This window comes from Pongo abelii, chromosome 18 (genome assembly GCF_028885655.2).
Source record: "Pongo abelii isolate AG06213 chromosome 18, NHGRI_mPonAbe1-v2.0_pri, whole genome shotgun sequence".
NCBI classification, from domain to species: Eukaryota; Metazoa; Chordata; class Mammalia; order Primates; family Hominidae; genus Pongo; species Pongo abelii.
Window position 1 is genome coordinate 20,689,516 of NC_072003.2, and position 12,542 is coordinate 20,702,057.

Here is a 12,542-nt window from a genome sequence, read left to right on the forward strand (position 1 = left end):
TATAAGTGAGGCTTCCATTTGAGACAGAGAACAGATTCCACCTCCAAAGCCCTCCTCACAGTGGCCCTGAAAGCCTGGCTCTGGCTTCGGACACCAAGCTCCCACCTCTGCCTGTGGGGCCCTTTCGAGCCTCAGCAGTGCCAGTGGGTCCTGCTCAGTCAGGACCCACTGACCGGTAGGTCCACTCTCCTACGGTCCCCTGAGAGCTGCATGCATCGAGCCCCACTCAGCCATCATGGCTCAGGGGAGCCCGCCCGACCCCTCAGGCATGACTGGCCATGCTCTTGCCACAGAGGCCTCATCCATCCTCACATCTCCAGGGCCTGTGCAGGGGAGCATTTGTGGATGGGAAGAGCATCTGCCTAAAGGCCCTGCACACAGCCGTCCCCAAACCGCGCCGGCCACATGGCAGGTCCTCACTCCACGAGATGCAGCTGTCCCAAAATTGCACCAGCCACATGGCAGGCCCTCACTCCACGAGATGCAGCTGTCCCAAAACTGCGCCGCGGGTCCCACTCCACCACGGGCACCCTTGTACCCTCCTTTTCACGGATTTTGGTGCTTCATAATCTGAGAGGATCTCTGTGTCTGAATCCTTTCCCCTTTGTTTCAAAACCCTGCCTATTTCCACTGGAACAAGCCTTCCGCCTGCTCAGGATGCCTGGGTGGAGCAGCCAAAAAAACAAAAACCCCCAAGGTCCTAGTAATTTGGAAAGCATTAATCTGTCATCTTTTAACTCAAATCTGGGCCAGTTCGGGAGACAACGAATGGCCTTTCTCTCTCGGGAGAGGAGGGAAAGATCCTGGGGCCACGGGTCCAATCCCCAGGGCTGGCTGGCTGGGCTCAGTCCTCTCTGGAAGGAACCCAGGGCCAGCCGGTGGGGCTCGCTCCTCTCTGGAAAGAACTTCCAGAGGGAAGAAATGGAGATCGTTCTGATCCCAGGGCGGGCCTGCCGGCCGGCCGGGTTTGCTCTTCTCTGGAAGGAACTTCCACGGCTGGGCTGGCTTCTCTCTGGAGGGAACCCAGGGCTGGCCAGCGGGGCTGGCTTCTCTCTCGAAGTTCCTTCCAGAGGAAAGAGACCGAGATCGTTCTGATCCAGACTTTCTGCCAACGTGTCTCAGGTGCAGAGTTTTCACTTGACGTTGACCCACGAAGATACCAACCTCAAAATAAAACACTTCATCGAACTGGGGGTTGTTGGTCTTCCTCTTCACTTTCGTCTTCTTTGCTTCCAATCCGTTATCGAGAGAGAAAGGATTGGGATTAAAGCAACGCTGCTGATTCCAAGTCTCTCAGTCGTAAAACTGAGCTCTCAAATGCACAAGTCACTTATTGCCTTTATTTATTTTATAAATATTTCTGCTGGTCTCCAATTCCAGATGGTATGCAAATCAGGAACTTTTACTGAGCCAAAAATACCCAGCGTGAAGGGCACGAAGTCTTCATTTTCTACAAAGCAATTTTAGAGCAATAAAGAAAACAAAAGGAAGTAAAAATTCATATTCTACCTCAAAGCACAACCTCCTGCCTCCTCCCAAATGAGGCAGTGGTCTCATGATTTCAGAGCTGGAACCTAGCCCTCCAGGACCAGAACAGAAACCTGAGGTGTGAGGCAACTTGCCTGAAGGGTCCTGCCAGCGTCACGGTGGCATAGGGGTCACACTGTCCGTTCACGATGGGGAGACCCTGGCACTCGACGATGCTGAGGAGAGAAGCAGAGGCGGCGTCAGGAGGGCACGCAGACACCCGGGCAAATGGTGAGACAGCTCTGGGTCGGGCAGGAGGCCTGAGTTCAAGCTGTGAAATGCAGTTTCCTCACTGGAAGGCAGGGAGGGCCACACCAGCCACTCTGCCTCGGTGTGATGCTGAATCATGCTGGCTGTTTGCAAAAGCCCAAAACAACACCTCTAAGGTGAGCATGTGCTTTAGCGAGGACGCCGGGAGTGTGTGACAGGACATCTAAAGCAGTGTCATCGGGGGGGTGGGGGGCAGGACCCCTAAAACAGCACCATCCTGGGGGCCAGGGCCCCTAAAACAGCATCATCTGGGAGAGAGGACCCCTAAAACAGCATCATCTGGGAGCCAGGACCTCCAAAACAGTGTCATCCTGGGGGCCAGGACGTCTAAAAGAGCATCATCCTGGGGGGCCAGAATCTCTAAAACAGCGTCATCCTGGGAGCCAGGACCCCTAAAACAGCATCATCTGTGAGCCAGAACCTCTAAAACAGTGTCATCTGGGAGCCAGAACCTCTAAATCAGCGTCATCCTGGGGGCCAGGACCCCTAAAACAGCGTCATCCTGGAGGGGGGCCAGAACTTCTAAAACAGTGTCATCCTGGGGACCAGGACCCTAAAACAGTGTCATCCTGGAGGGGGACCAGAACTTCTGAAACAGCATCATCCTGGGGCCAGGACCTCTAAAACAGCGTCATCCTGGGGGCCAAGACCCCTAAAACAGCATCATCCTGGGGGGTCAGAACCTCTAAAACTGCATCATCCTGGGGGCCAAGACCCCTAAAACAGCATCATCCTGGGGGGTCAGAACCTCTAAAACTGCGTCATCCTGGAGGGGGACCAGAACTACTAAAACAGCATCATCCTGGGGGCCAAGACCCCTAAAACAGCATCAGCCTGGAGCCAGGACCTCTAAAACAGTGTCATCTGGGAGCCAGAACCTCTAAAACAGTGTCATCCTGGGACCAGGACCTCTAAAACAGTGTCATCCTGGAGGCCAGGACGTCTAAAAGAGCATCATCCTGGGGGGCCAGAATCTCTAAAACAGCGTCATCCTGGGGGCCAGGACCCCTAAAACAGCATCATCCTGGAGGGGGGCCAGAACTTCTAAAACAGCATCATCCCATGGCCAGGACCAACAGCATCATCCTGCAGCCAGGACCTCTAAAACAGCATCATCCTGGGGGCCAAGACCCCTAAAACAGCATCATCCTGGGGGGCCAGAACCTCTAAAACAATATCATCCTGGGGGGCCAGAACCTCTAAAACAGTATCATCCTGGGGCCAGAACCTCTAAAACAGCATCATCCTGGAGGGGAACCAGAACTTCTAAAACAGCATCATCCTGGGGCCGGGACCTCTAAAATAGTGTCATCCTGGGAGCCAAGACCCCTAAAACAGCATCATCCTAGGGGGCCAGAACCTCTAAAACAGCATCATCCTGGGGCCAGAACCTCTAAAACAGCATCATCCTGGGGCCAGAACCTCTAAAACAGCATCGTCCTGGGCGGCCAGGACCTCTAAAACAGCGTCATCCTGGGGGCCAAGACCCCTAAAACAGCATCATCCTGGGGGCCAGAACCTCTAAAACAGCATCATCCTGGAGGGGGACCAGAACTTCTAAAACAGCATCATCCTGGGGGCCAAGACCCCTAAAACAGCATCATCCTGGAGCCAGGATCTCTAAAACAGCGTCATCTGGGAGCCAGAACCTCTAAAACAGTGTCATCCTGGGGCCAGGACCTCTAAAACAGTGTCATCCTGGGGGCCAGGACGTCTAAAAGAGCATCATCCTGGGGGGCCGGAATCTCTAAAACAGTGTCATCCTGGGGGCCAGGACCCCTAAAACAGCGTCATCCTGGAGAGGGGCCAGAACTTCTAAAACAGCGTCATCCTGGGGGCCGAGACCCCTAAAACAGCATCATCCTAGGGGGCCAGCACCTCTAAAACAACATCATCCTGGGGGCTAGAACCTCTAAAACAGCATCATCCTGGGCGGCCAGGACTTCTAAAACGGTGTCATCCTGGGAGCCAGGACCTCTAAAACAGTGTCATCCTGGGCGCCCAGGACATCTAAAACTGTCATCTTGTGGGGCCGGAACCTCTAAAACAGCATCATCCTGGGGGTTCAAGACCTCTAAAACAGCATCATCCTTGGAGGGCCAGAACCTCTAAACAGTGTCATTCTGGGGAGCCACCGGCTCTGGAAATTCTTGTGCGTTGGTTTGAAAACCCCTGTGTGCTCCTCGGGAGCCAGATGTGCCACTCGCTGCGCGCTCAGTCCCTGGTGAGGACGTGTCTTACCATGTGGCGAGCTTGTGGCAGACGACCCCAGTGTCTGTGATGACCTCGCTCAGCCGCAGCTCCAGGTGCACTTTGCCCTGCAAGGCATGAGGACGGGGTGTCAGAGGCTGTGGCGCTGCTCCCACAGGCCACCAGGGCTGCGCAGCCCAGGGAAAGCCTAGAGGACAAAGGGAGCAGGCGGCTCTGCCCTGCCCTGGCCGATGGGCACGTCCAACCAACCACCCCACCCCTGGGACGCAGAGTCCCAGCTGTGGCCTTCCTCCAGGAGAGCTGCCCGCCTGACCATTCGGTGCCATGTGGCTGCCCAGGCTTTTGGCTCTGCTGAGACCAGGTCGCTGCCTCAGAAGTGAGGGGTCCAACCGTGTGGGAGACAGCCATTCAGTGAAGCTGACCCCCAAAGGCGTGACACTGCAGGCTGCTCATGTGTGTCCATCAGGACAAAGCAGAGGGGAAGCACAGCTGTCTCCCGAGCAGGGGCCACTGCCTTTACCTCCCCTCGGGCGAGGCCGGATGGAGGCCTGCAGGAGAGAGCAAAACTCACACAGAGGGCAAGACTCACACAGAGAGCAAGACTCACACAGAGGGCAAGACTCACGCAGAGGGCAAGACTCACACAGAGGGGAAGACTCACACAGAGGGCAAGACTCACACAGGGAGCAAGGCTCACACAGAGGGGAAGGCTCACACAGAGGGGAAGACTCACACAGAGGGCAAGACTCACACAGGGAGCAAGACTCACACAGAGGGCAAGACTCACACAGAGGGCAAGACTCACACAGGGAGCAAGACTCACACAGAGGGGAAGACACACAGGAAGCAAGACTCACACAGAGGGGAAGACACACAGGGATCAAGACTCACATAGAGGGGAAGACTCACACAGAGAGCAAGACTCACACAGAGGGCAAGACTCACACAGGGAGCAAGACTCACACAGAGGGCAAGACTCACACAGGGAGCAAGACTCACACAGAGTGGAAGACTCACACAGAGGGGAAGACTCACACAGGGAGCAAGACTCACACAGAGGGCAAGACTCACACAGGGAGCAAGACTCACACAGAGGGGAAGACTCACACAGGGAGCAAGACTCACACAGAGGGCAAGACTCACACAGGGAGCAAGACTCACACAGGGAGCAAGACTCACACAGAGGGCAAGACTCACACAGGGAGCAAGACTCACGCAGAGGGCAAGACTCAGGCAGAGGGCAAGGCTCACGCAGAGGGCAAGGCTCACGCAGAGGGCAAGGCTCACACAGAGGGCAAGACTCACACAGAGAGCAAGGCTCACGGGGGCTTCTAGCAGAACACACAGCAAGGCTGCCGTGCGGGTCCACCTGTCTCTCTAGATCCGTCTGTCTCTGTGTGCTGCTGTGTGTCTGTCCACCTGTCTGTCTGTGTGCACGACTGTGGGTGTGTGTCCACCTGTCTGTGCGTACAACTGTGTGTCTGTCTGCCTGTGTGTGCATGCGGTTTGTGTGTGCGGCTGTGTGTGTCCACCTGTGTGAGCAGGCTGCTGTGTGTGCATGTCCACTTGTGTGTGTGTCCGCCTGTGTCCATCTGTGCATCTGGCTGTGTGTGTCTCCATCTGTGCTGCTGTGTGTGTGTGCAGCTATGTGTCCTCCTGTGTGTGTGGCTGTGTACCTGTGTGCATGCAACTGTGTGTATGTGTGTCTGCCTATGCATGTATGCGACTATGTGTGTCCATCTGTGCTGCTGCTGTATGCGTGTCCGCCTGTGTGTAGCTGTGTGTCCACCTGTGTGTGCGGCTGTGTGTCTGCCTGTGTGCGTGCAACTGTGTGTCTATCTGTGTGTGTGGCTGTGTCCACCTATGTGCATGCGACTGTATGTCCACCTGTGTGTGCATGTGACTGTGTGTATCCGCTTGTGTGTATGTGTCCACCTGTGTGCAGCTGTGTGCATGTTCGCCTGTGTGTGCATGTTCGTCTGTGTGTGTCTGCCTCTCTGTGCATGTGGCTATGTGTCTGTGTGGGCGTGTGACTGTGTGTGCATGTCCATCTGTGTGCACATGGCTGTGTGTCTGCCTGTCTGTGTGTGGCTGTGTGCATGTCCTTCTGTGTGTGTGTGCAACTGTGTCTGCCTGTCTGTGCACGTGGCTGTGTGTGTCCACCTGTGTATGTGTTTGTCCGCCTGTCTGTACATGTGACTGTGTGTGCATGTCTGCCTGTGTGTGCACTGCCTGTGTGTATGTGTGACTGTGTCCGCCTCTGTGTGTGTGCGGCTATGTGTGCCTACCTGTGTGTACCACTGTCCCTGTATTTGCTCCAGCCTGAATGGATGGGATAGACACAGACTCATCCATGCTTCAGGGGCTCTGCCTGGCCCGGCCCTGAGCTCCAGCTCCTGAGGCTCCGTGGAGGCCAAGGCCTGTTCCGCAGGGCTTGTCCCTGCCTGTGGGAGGGCGGGATGGACGGGCAGAATGCCTGGCGCTAAGACGTGGATGGCAGAACCGACGGCACCCCTGCAGCATGTGACCTGGTGCAGAACCTCGGATGGAGCAGGGACCCCGCTTAGGCCCCACCCACCTAAATGATTAAAAAACCTTAGAGTTCCTTCAAAAATATTCCTTCAAAAATATTCCTTCAAAAATATGCCAGCCTTGAGAGGTAAATCACCTAATAAGCAAAATAAATAATAAAATAATAGCCAAAAAATTAGTCAGGAGATATTTATTCCCTATACAGGTTAAAAATAGCATCTTAACATATGTTCCTAAATTGTTTTTCAAAAACCAAGACCCTCACCAAACAGATCTACCAACACAGACCACAAATGCAGGGGGGATCACAGGCCCGAACCCTGAACCCGGCTCTATTCTGAATTTCTTCCTCAGGGGCCGGGGGGGTCATGCCCATGGGCCAGAGCCAACATTCTTTTCTGCTGATCTCAATTGTTTGGACAAAGCTTCTCCTCCTTAACCAATCGCCAATCAAAAACACTCTATATCCAACCCGTGGGCCACACATCGTGATGTCTGCCTTCTCAGGTCAAACCGACGTACGGCCTCCATGTACCGATTTATGACTTTGCCACAACCTCGGCCTCCCCACCTTCTGAAACCCTTGCCTGTGAACTCTCGGGATGCCTGCATTGTGGGCGTGGGCTGCCCTGCCGGGGGTGCCCTGCTGTCCATCCCCTCTGCCCCCTAGCCGGCATTTAACTCTGTGTGCGGGACCCAGGCATGAGGGTGTCTGCAAAGAGTCCTGAGTGCCCGAGGGCCGCCCAGGGGGATGGCCCCAGGGTCAGCATGTGGGCTGCTCGCCTGTGGCCCTGCCAGGCTCCCGTGCTGTGGGGCCACCTGCACACCCCGAAGCCCCTGGTCAGAGAGTGAACATAAAGCTCTTCAGCCCTCACTTGACACCACGTCGGTGCAGCCCCACGGCACCCCCACACTTAACACCACGCCCCACGGCACCCCCACACTTAACACCACGCCCCACGGCAGCCCCACACTTGACACCACATCCCACAACACCCCCACACTTGACGCCACGTTCCAGGGCACCCCCACAGTGACACCACGTCCCACGGCACCCCTCACTTGACACCACGTCCCACGGTACCCCCACACTTGATGCCATGTCCCATGGCACCCCCACACTTAACACCACACCCCACGGCACCCCCACACTTGACACCACGTCCCACGGCACCCCCACACTTGACACCACGTCCCACAGCACCCCCACACTTGACACCACACCCCATGGCACCCCCACACTTAACACCACGCCCCACGGCACCCCCACACTGACACCACACCCCATGGCATCCCCACACACTTGACACCACATCCCACGGCACCCCCACACTTGACACCATGCCCCACGGCACCCCCACACTTGACACCATGCCCCACGGCACCCCCACACTGACACCACGCCCCACGGCACCCCCACACTGACACCATGCCCCACGGCACCCCCACACTTAACACCACACCCCATGGCACCCCCACACTTGACACCACGTCCCACGACACCCCCACACTTGACGCCACATCCCATGGTACCCCCACACTTGACACCATGTCGGTGCAGCCCCACGACACCCCCACACTGACACCACACCCCACGGCACCCTCACACTTGACGCCACATCCCATGGCACCCCCACACTTGACACCACGCCCCACAGCACCCCCACACTTGACACCATGCCCCACGGCACCCCCACACTTGACACCATGCCCCACGGCACCCCCGCACTTGACACCATGTCAGTGCAGCCCCACGACACCCCCACACTGACACCACACTCCACGGCACCCTCACACTTGACGCCACATCCCATGGCACCCCCACACTTGACACCACGTCCCACGCGGCACCCCCACACTTGACACCATGCCCCACGGCACCTCCCACACTGACACCACACCCCACGGCATCCCCACACACTTGACACCACGTCCCACGGCACCCCCGCACTTGACACCATGTCAGTGCAGCCCCACGACACCCCCACACTGACACCACACTCCACGGCACCCTCACACTTGACGCCACGTCCCATGGCACCCCCACACTGACACCATGTCCCACGGCACCCCCACACTGACACCATGTCCCACAGCGCCCCCTCACTTGACACCACGTCCCACGGCACCCCCACACTTGACATCACGCCCCACGGCACGCCCACCCTTGACCCAGCGCTCACAGGGGGAACGGAACAGGGTCTGTGCTGCCCAGGCGGGTGTGGGAGGTGGGGCCTCCGCTGCTGTCCTGAGACTCTGGGGCCCGGAGGTTGGGTGTGGCCTTCCCGCCCTGTGGCTGCAGCCCCAGAGCAGGTCCTGAGGGGCCACAAGGATGTCGGGCCAGGGAGGTGGGCACGTACCCCATGCCAGCACTGTGGGCGGGGAAAGCAGGTGCCTAAAATGACAACAAAGATCCCACCAAGACCACAACTCCTCTTCCCGCACCCATCAGAGCTCAGAGCTGAGTGGAGTATCCGCCTGTGGTCCTCAAAACCTGGCAGCGGGCCTGCTATCCATGGCTATCCATGGGCTAAAGGAGTGGCCTGACCACCAAAGACAGGAGAAAGTGCCTGACCCAAGAATAACCAAGAATCCCCACCGCTTCATCCCCGTTCTCAAATGCTGGGCGCAAACTCCCTCAGGACAGAAGCATTCAGATTTGCAAGGCTGTGCAGATGGAGGCAGCTCTATTCATGTTCGGGAGCTTCAGGAAGAGTCACGACCGCATGGGGGGGTCCTGGTACCCAGCAGCAGGCTGTGCTGCCCCCACCTGCTCTCCCAGCCCCTGGCAGCAGGCTCTGCATCCCCTGTGTGCTCTCCTGGCTCCTGGCCGGGTCCAGGGGCACCTGGCTGGGCACCATCAGGTCCTAAGGCTGCTCCTGTTCCTGCAGCGTGAATCCCTCCCGACCGGCTGACTTGTGTGCTTCCGTCTTCTGCTGATTCAGGAGTGGGAACAAACAAAACCCACCCCTGGAAGGCCCTTTCTCCTGCCAAAAAAGCCAGTGAGTAAATCTGCAGGTGCCGGCGCAGGCTGGAGAATCCTAAATGTTTAGAGGTTAAACAACATGGTTCTAAATAACACACGGATCAGAGAACACAAGACAAATTTTAAAATGTTCCGGAATAAACAGAAATGAAAGTGTTACTCATCAAAATCAGTGGGATGCAGCAGGAGCAGTGCTCGGGGTGGAAGGGAATCTGGAGTGCCGGCCGCACAGACTAGAGCAGAAGGGAGATCTGAACGCTGACCTGAGCTTAGAGCAGAAGGGAGATCTGAACGCTGACCTGAGCTTAGAGCAGAAGGGAGATCTGAACGCTGACCTGAGCTTAGAGCAGAAGGGAGATCTGAACGCTGACCTGAGCTTAGAGCAGAAGGGAGATCTGAACGCTGACCTGAGCTTAGAGCTGGGAGACTGAGAAAAATGAGTAAACTAAACCCAGAGCCCAAGAACGAAAACAGAAGTCAGATCGGAAACCAATAGGTAAAAATCAAAGCCAATGGCAAATTCCTTGAGAGATCAATAAAATTAACAAACCTCAAACCAGGCTACCAAGAGCAAAAGGGAAAAGGCACAAATTCGCACAGGAAAGGAATGAGAGGACCTGGCTGCCGACCCCGGCACCTGCTTGGACGCTGCACTGAGGTCCCTGGCACTGCACTCCTGCGAACTCACAGACGTAGCAAAGGGGCCCCAGCATCCAGCTCCTGACAACGCATGGCTGCAGTGCCACCTGCTGTCACCCATGGGGCCCTGGGTGGGGGCTGCTGAGGGGTGTATGGAAACTCTGTACTCTGCTCAATTTCCCTGTGAACACAGAACTGCCCCCAAAACAGAGTTAATTAATTTCTAAAAAGCAGCCAGTGGTCCCTATCCATCTTTCTCAGGAAGGCCTTCCCCAGGGAGAGAGCAGCGCGCAGAGCCGGGTCAAGGTCCTGGCCCCACCCACCGGCTGCTGTGTCCCCCGCTGAGCAGGCAGCAGCCCAGAGAGCAGCCAGGGCAGAGGTGCCTTGGATGCAGGGCTGTTCCACGCCAGCCGCAGAGAGGAGACAAAGTCAGCGGGCAGGTGAGACTGGACGCAGAGGCCATGAGGAAGGAAGCCCAGCCTCGGCCCTCTCCTCCTGCAACCCTGGAGAGATGTGAAAGCTTGACGATGGACGGTGACTTTGTTTGCTCTGAAAATCCTTCCAAGAGGACTGTCTGCTGCACAAACACAAGATTCCCAGAGGCTGTAGCGGGAGGCTGGAATTTCTAGCCCAGTGAGATTTCACGGTGCAACTGGAAGACTCCAAGGGGCAAACACGCAGGTGTCTCTCGGGTGGACAGCGGACTGGGGGGTTTGCTGTGAACCCTTGCAGGGCTGTGCTATTTTCTGAATACATCACAGATGCACTTGAACACCCGGTTTATAAACAGAGCTCAGTGACCTCCAGGCGCCCAGATCACCGCGGATGCCTCGCTGTCACAGGCGGTGCCCCCGCTGGCATCTGACGCTGGCATCTCCCCCACTGGCCCTGCATTGGGGGAGGGTCAGAGAGCACAACTCTGCATAATAAAGTGATTTAACAAAGACTTTCCAACAGTGGCCGTTCCAGAAGGAAGCAAAAAAGGTTTAATTGTGTTTGCCCCATTTCTGTGACTCACTCGCTGGCCTCCCCCGTGGGCCGCTTCTGTGACACTCGCTGTCTGGACACAGGACTGTTCCTGGGAATCACAGAGCGGAGGGACTCACGGAGCCACACGGCTACCCCCTGCCTTCCTGAAAACAGTCACTGTGACATCTTACGATGAAATGGTGGCTCCTGAGACTGGAGTTGTGGGGTTTTTTTTTTCTTCTTCTTTTTTTGAGATGGAGTTTCACTCTTGTTGCCCAGGCTATAGTGCAACGGTGCGATCTCAGCTCACAGCAACCTCTGCCTCCCAGGTTCAAGCGATTCTCCTGCCTCAGCCTCCAGAGTAGCTGGGATTACAGGCATGCGCCACCACGCCGAGCTAATTTTGTATTTTTAGTAGAGACGGGGTTTCACCATGTTGGTCAGGCTGGTCTCAAACTCCCGACCTCAGGTGATCCACCCGCCTCAGCCTCCCAAAGTGCTGGGATTACAAGCATGAGCCACCATGCCCAGCCTGGATTTGAGGTTTTAAAGGTTGGCTGGAGTCCAGCAGGGCCACTGCTCCCTGTCATGCTATGTTTTGGGTGGCGTTGGGGCCGACTACGTCAGTGAAGCGAGCAGGGCAGCACCCGAAGCACCTGCCCGGGACCAGCGGGCATTGGAGAGCACTGACCCTGCCTCATCCCTTTTAGACAACAGCTCGCATTTGCCTTCCATAAAGTGCAAATTCCCGGGAGACTGACACCACTCGGTTCAGGATCCTCACATTCCGGACAGCGAGAGTCAGGCTTGGAGGATGCTGGGCTCGGCCATGGGCACGCAGCCTCGGGCGCCAATTATGAGATTCCACCAGCCGTGAGATCAACCTGCGGCTTTCTTATTTACAGCTTTGTGGAGATGCAACATCTGAGTCCTGATCTTCATGGTGGTTGCACCATCTACCCTGTGATGAAGTTGCACCGACTGTCACAACAGCCCATCGACAGGCGACTGGAGCAACAGCACACGCTTCGCACCTCGGATCATTCCTCAGCCTCGGAAGGAAGGAGGTTCTGATACCACAAGCGACCTGGAGCACATCACACGGAGCGACATCATCCTCAGAAAGACCAGCAGGGCAGAGCTCACTCCCATGAGCCACGGGGACTGGCCTGCATCGGAGACAGAGTGCCGTGGGGCTGCCAGCGGGGAAGAGGCAGACGGGAGCGTGTGAATAAAACTCTAGCCAGGGGACAGAGGGGACAGAGGTTCTGTTTTGCAAGATGAAAAGAGCTCTAGAGATGGGTGGTGGTGATGGTTGTACAATATTATGAATATATTTAATGTTGTACCACTGAATTGGACGTTTTAAATGGTTAAAATGGTAAATTTCATGATGTCTCTGTTTTAC

General features: G+C 56.3%; 1 protein-coding gene across 1 annotated transcript in view; it reads right to left on the reverse strand.

Annotated features, from left to right (window-relative positions):
• Window positions 1–12,542, reverse strand: part of LOC129047449 (ras GTPase-activating protein 3-like) — a 106,692-nt gene that overhangs the window by 21,836 nt on the left and 72,314 nt on the right. Inside the window, 3 exon segments of the mRNA XM_054534798.2 lie at window positions 1,165–1,234; window positions 1,620–1,703; window positions 4,039–4,115. Of these exon segments, the coding sequence (XP_054390773.1) occupies window positions 1,165–1,234; window positions 1,620–1,703; window positions 4,039–4,115 (231 nt within the window).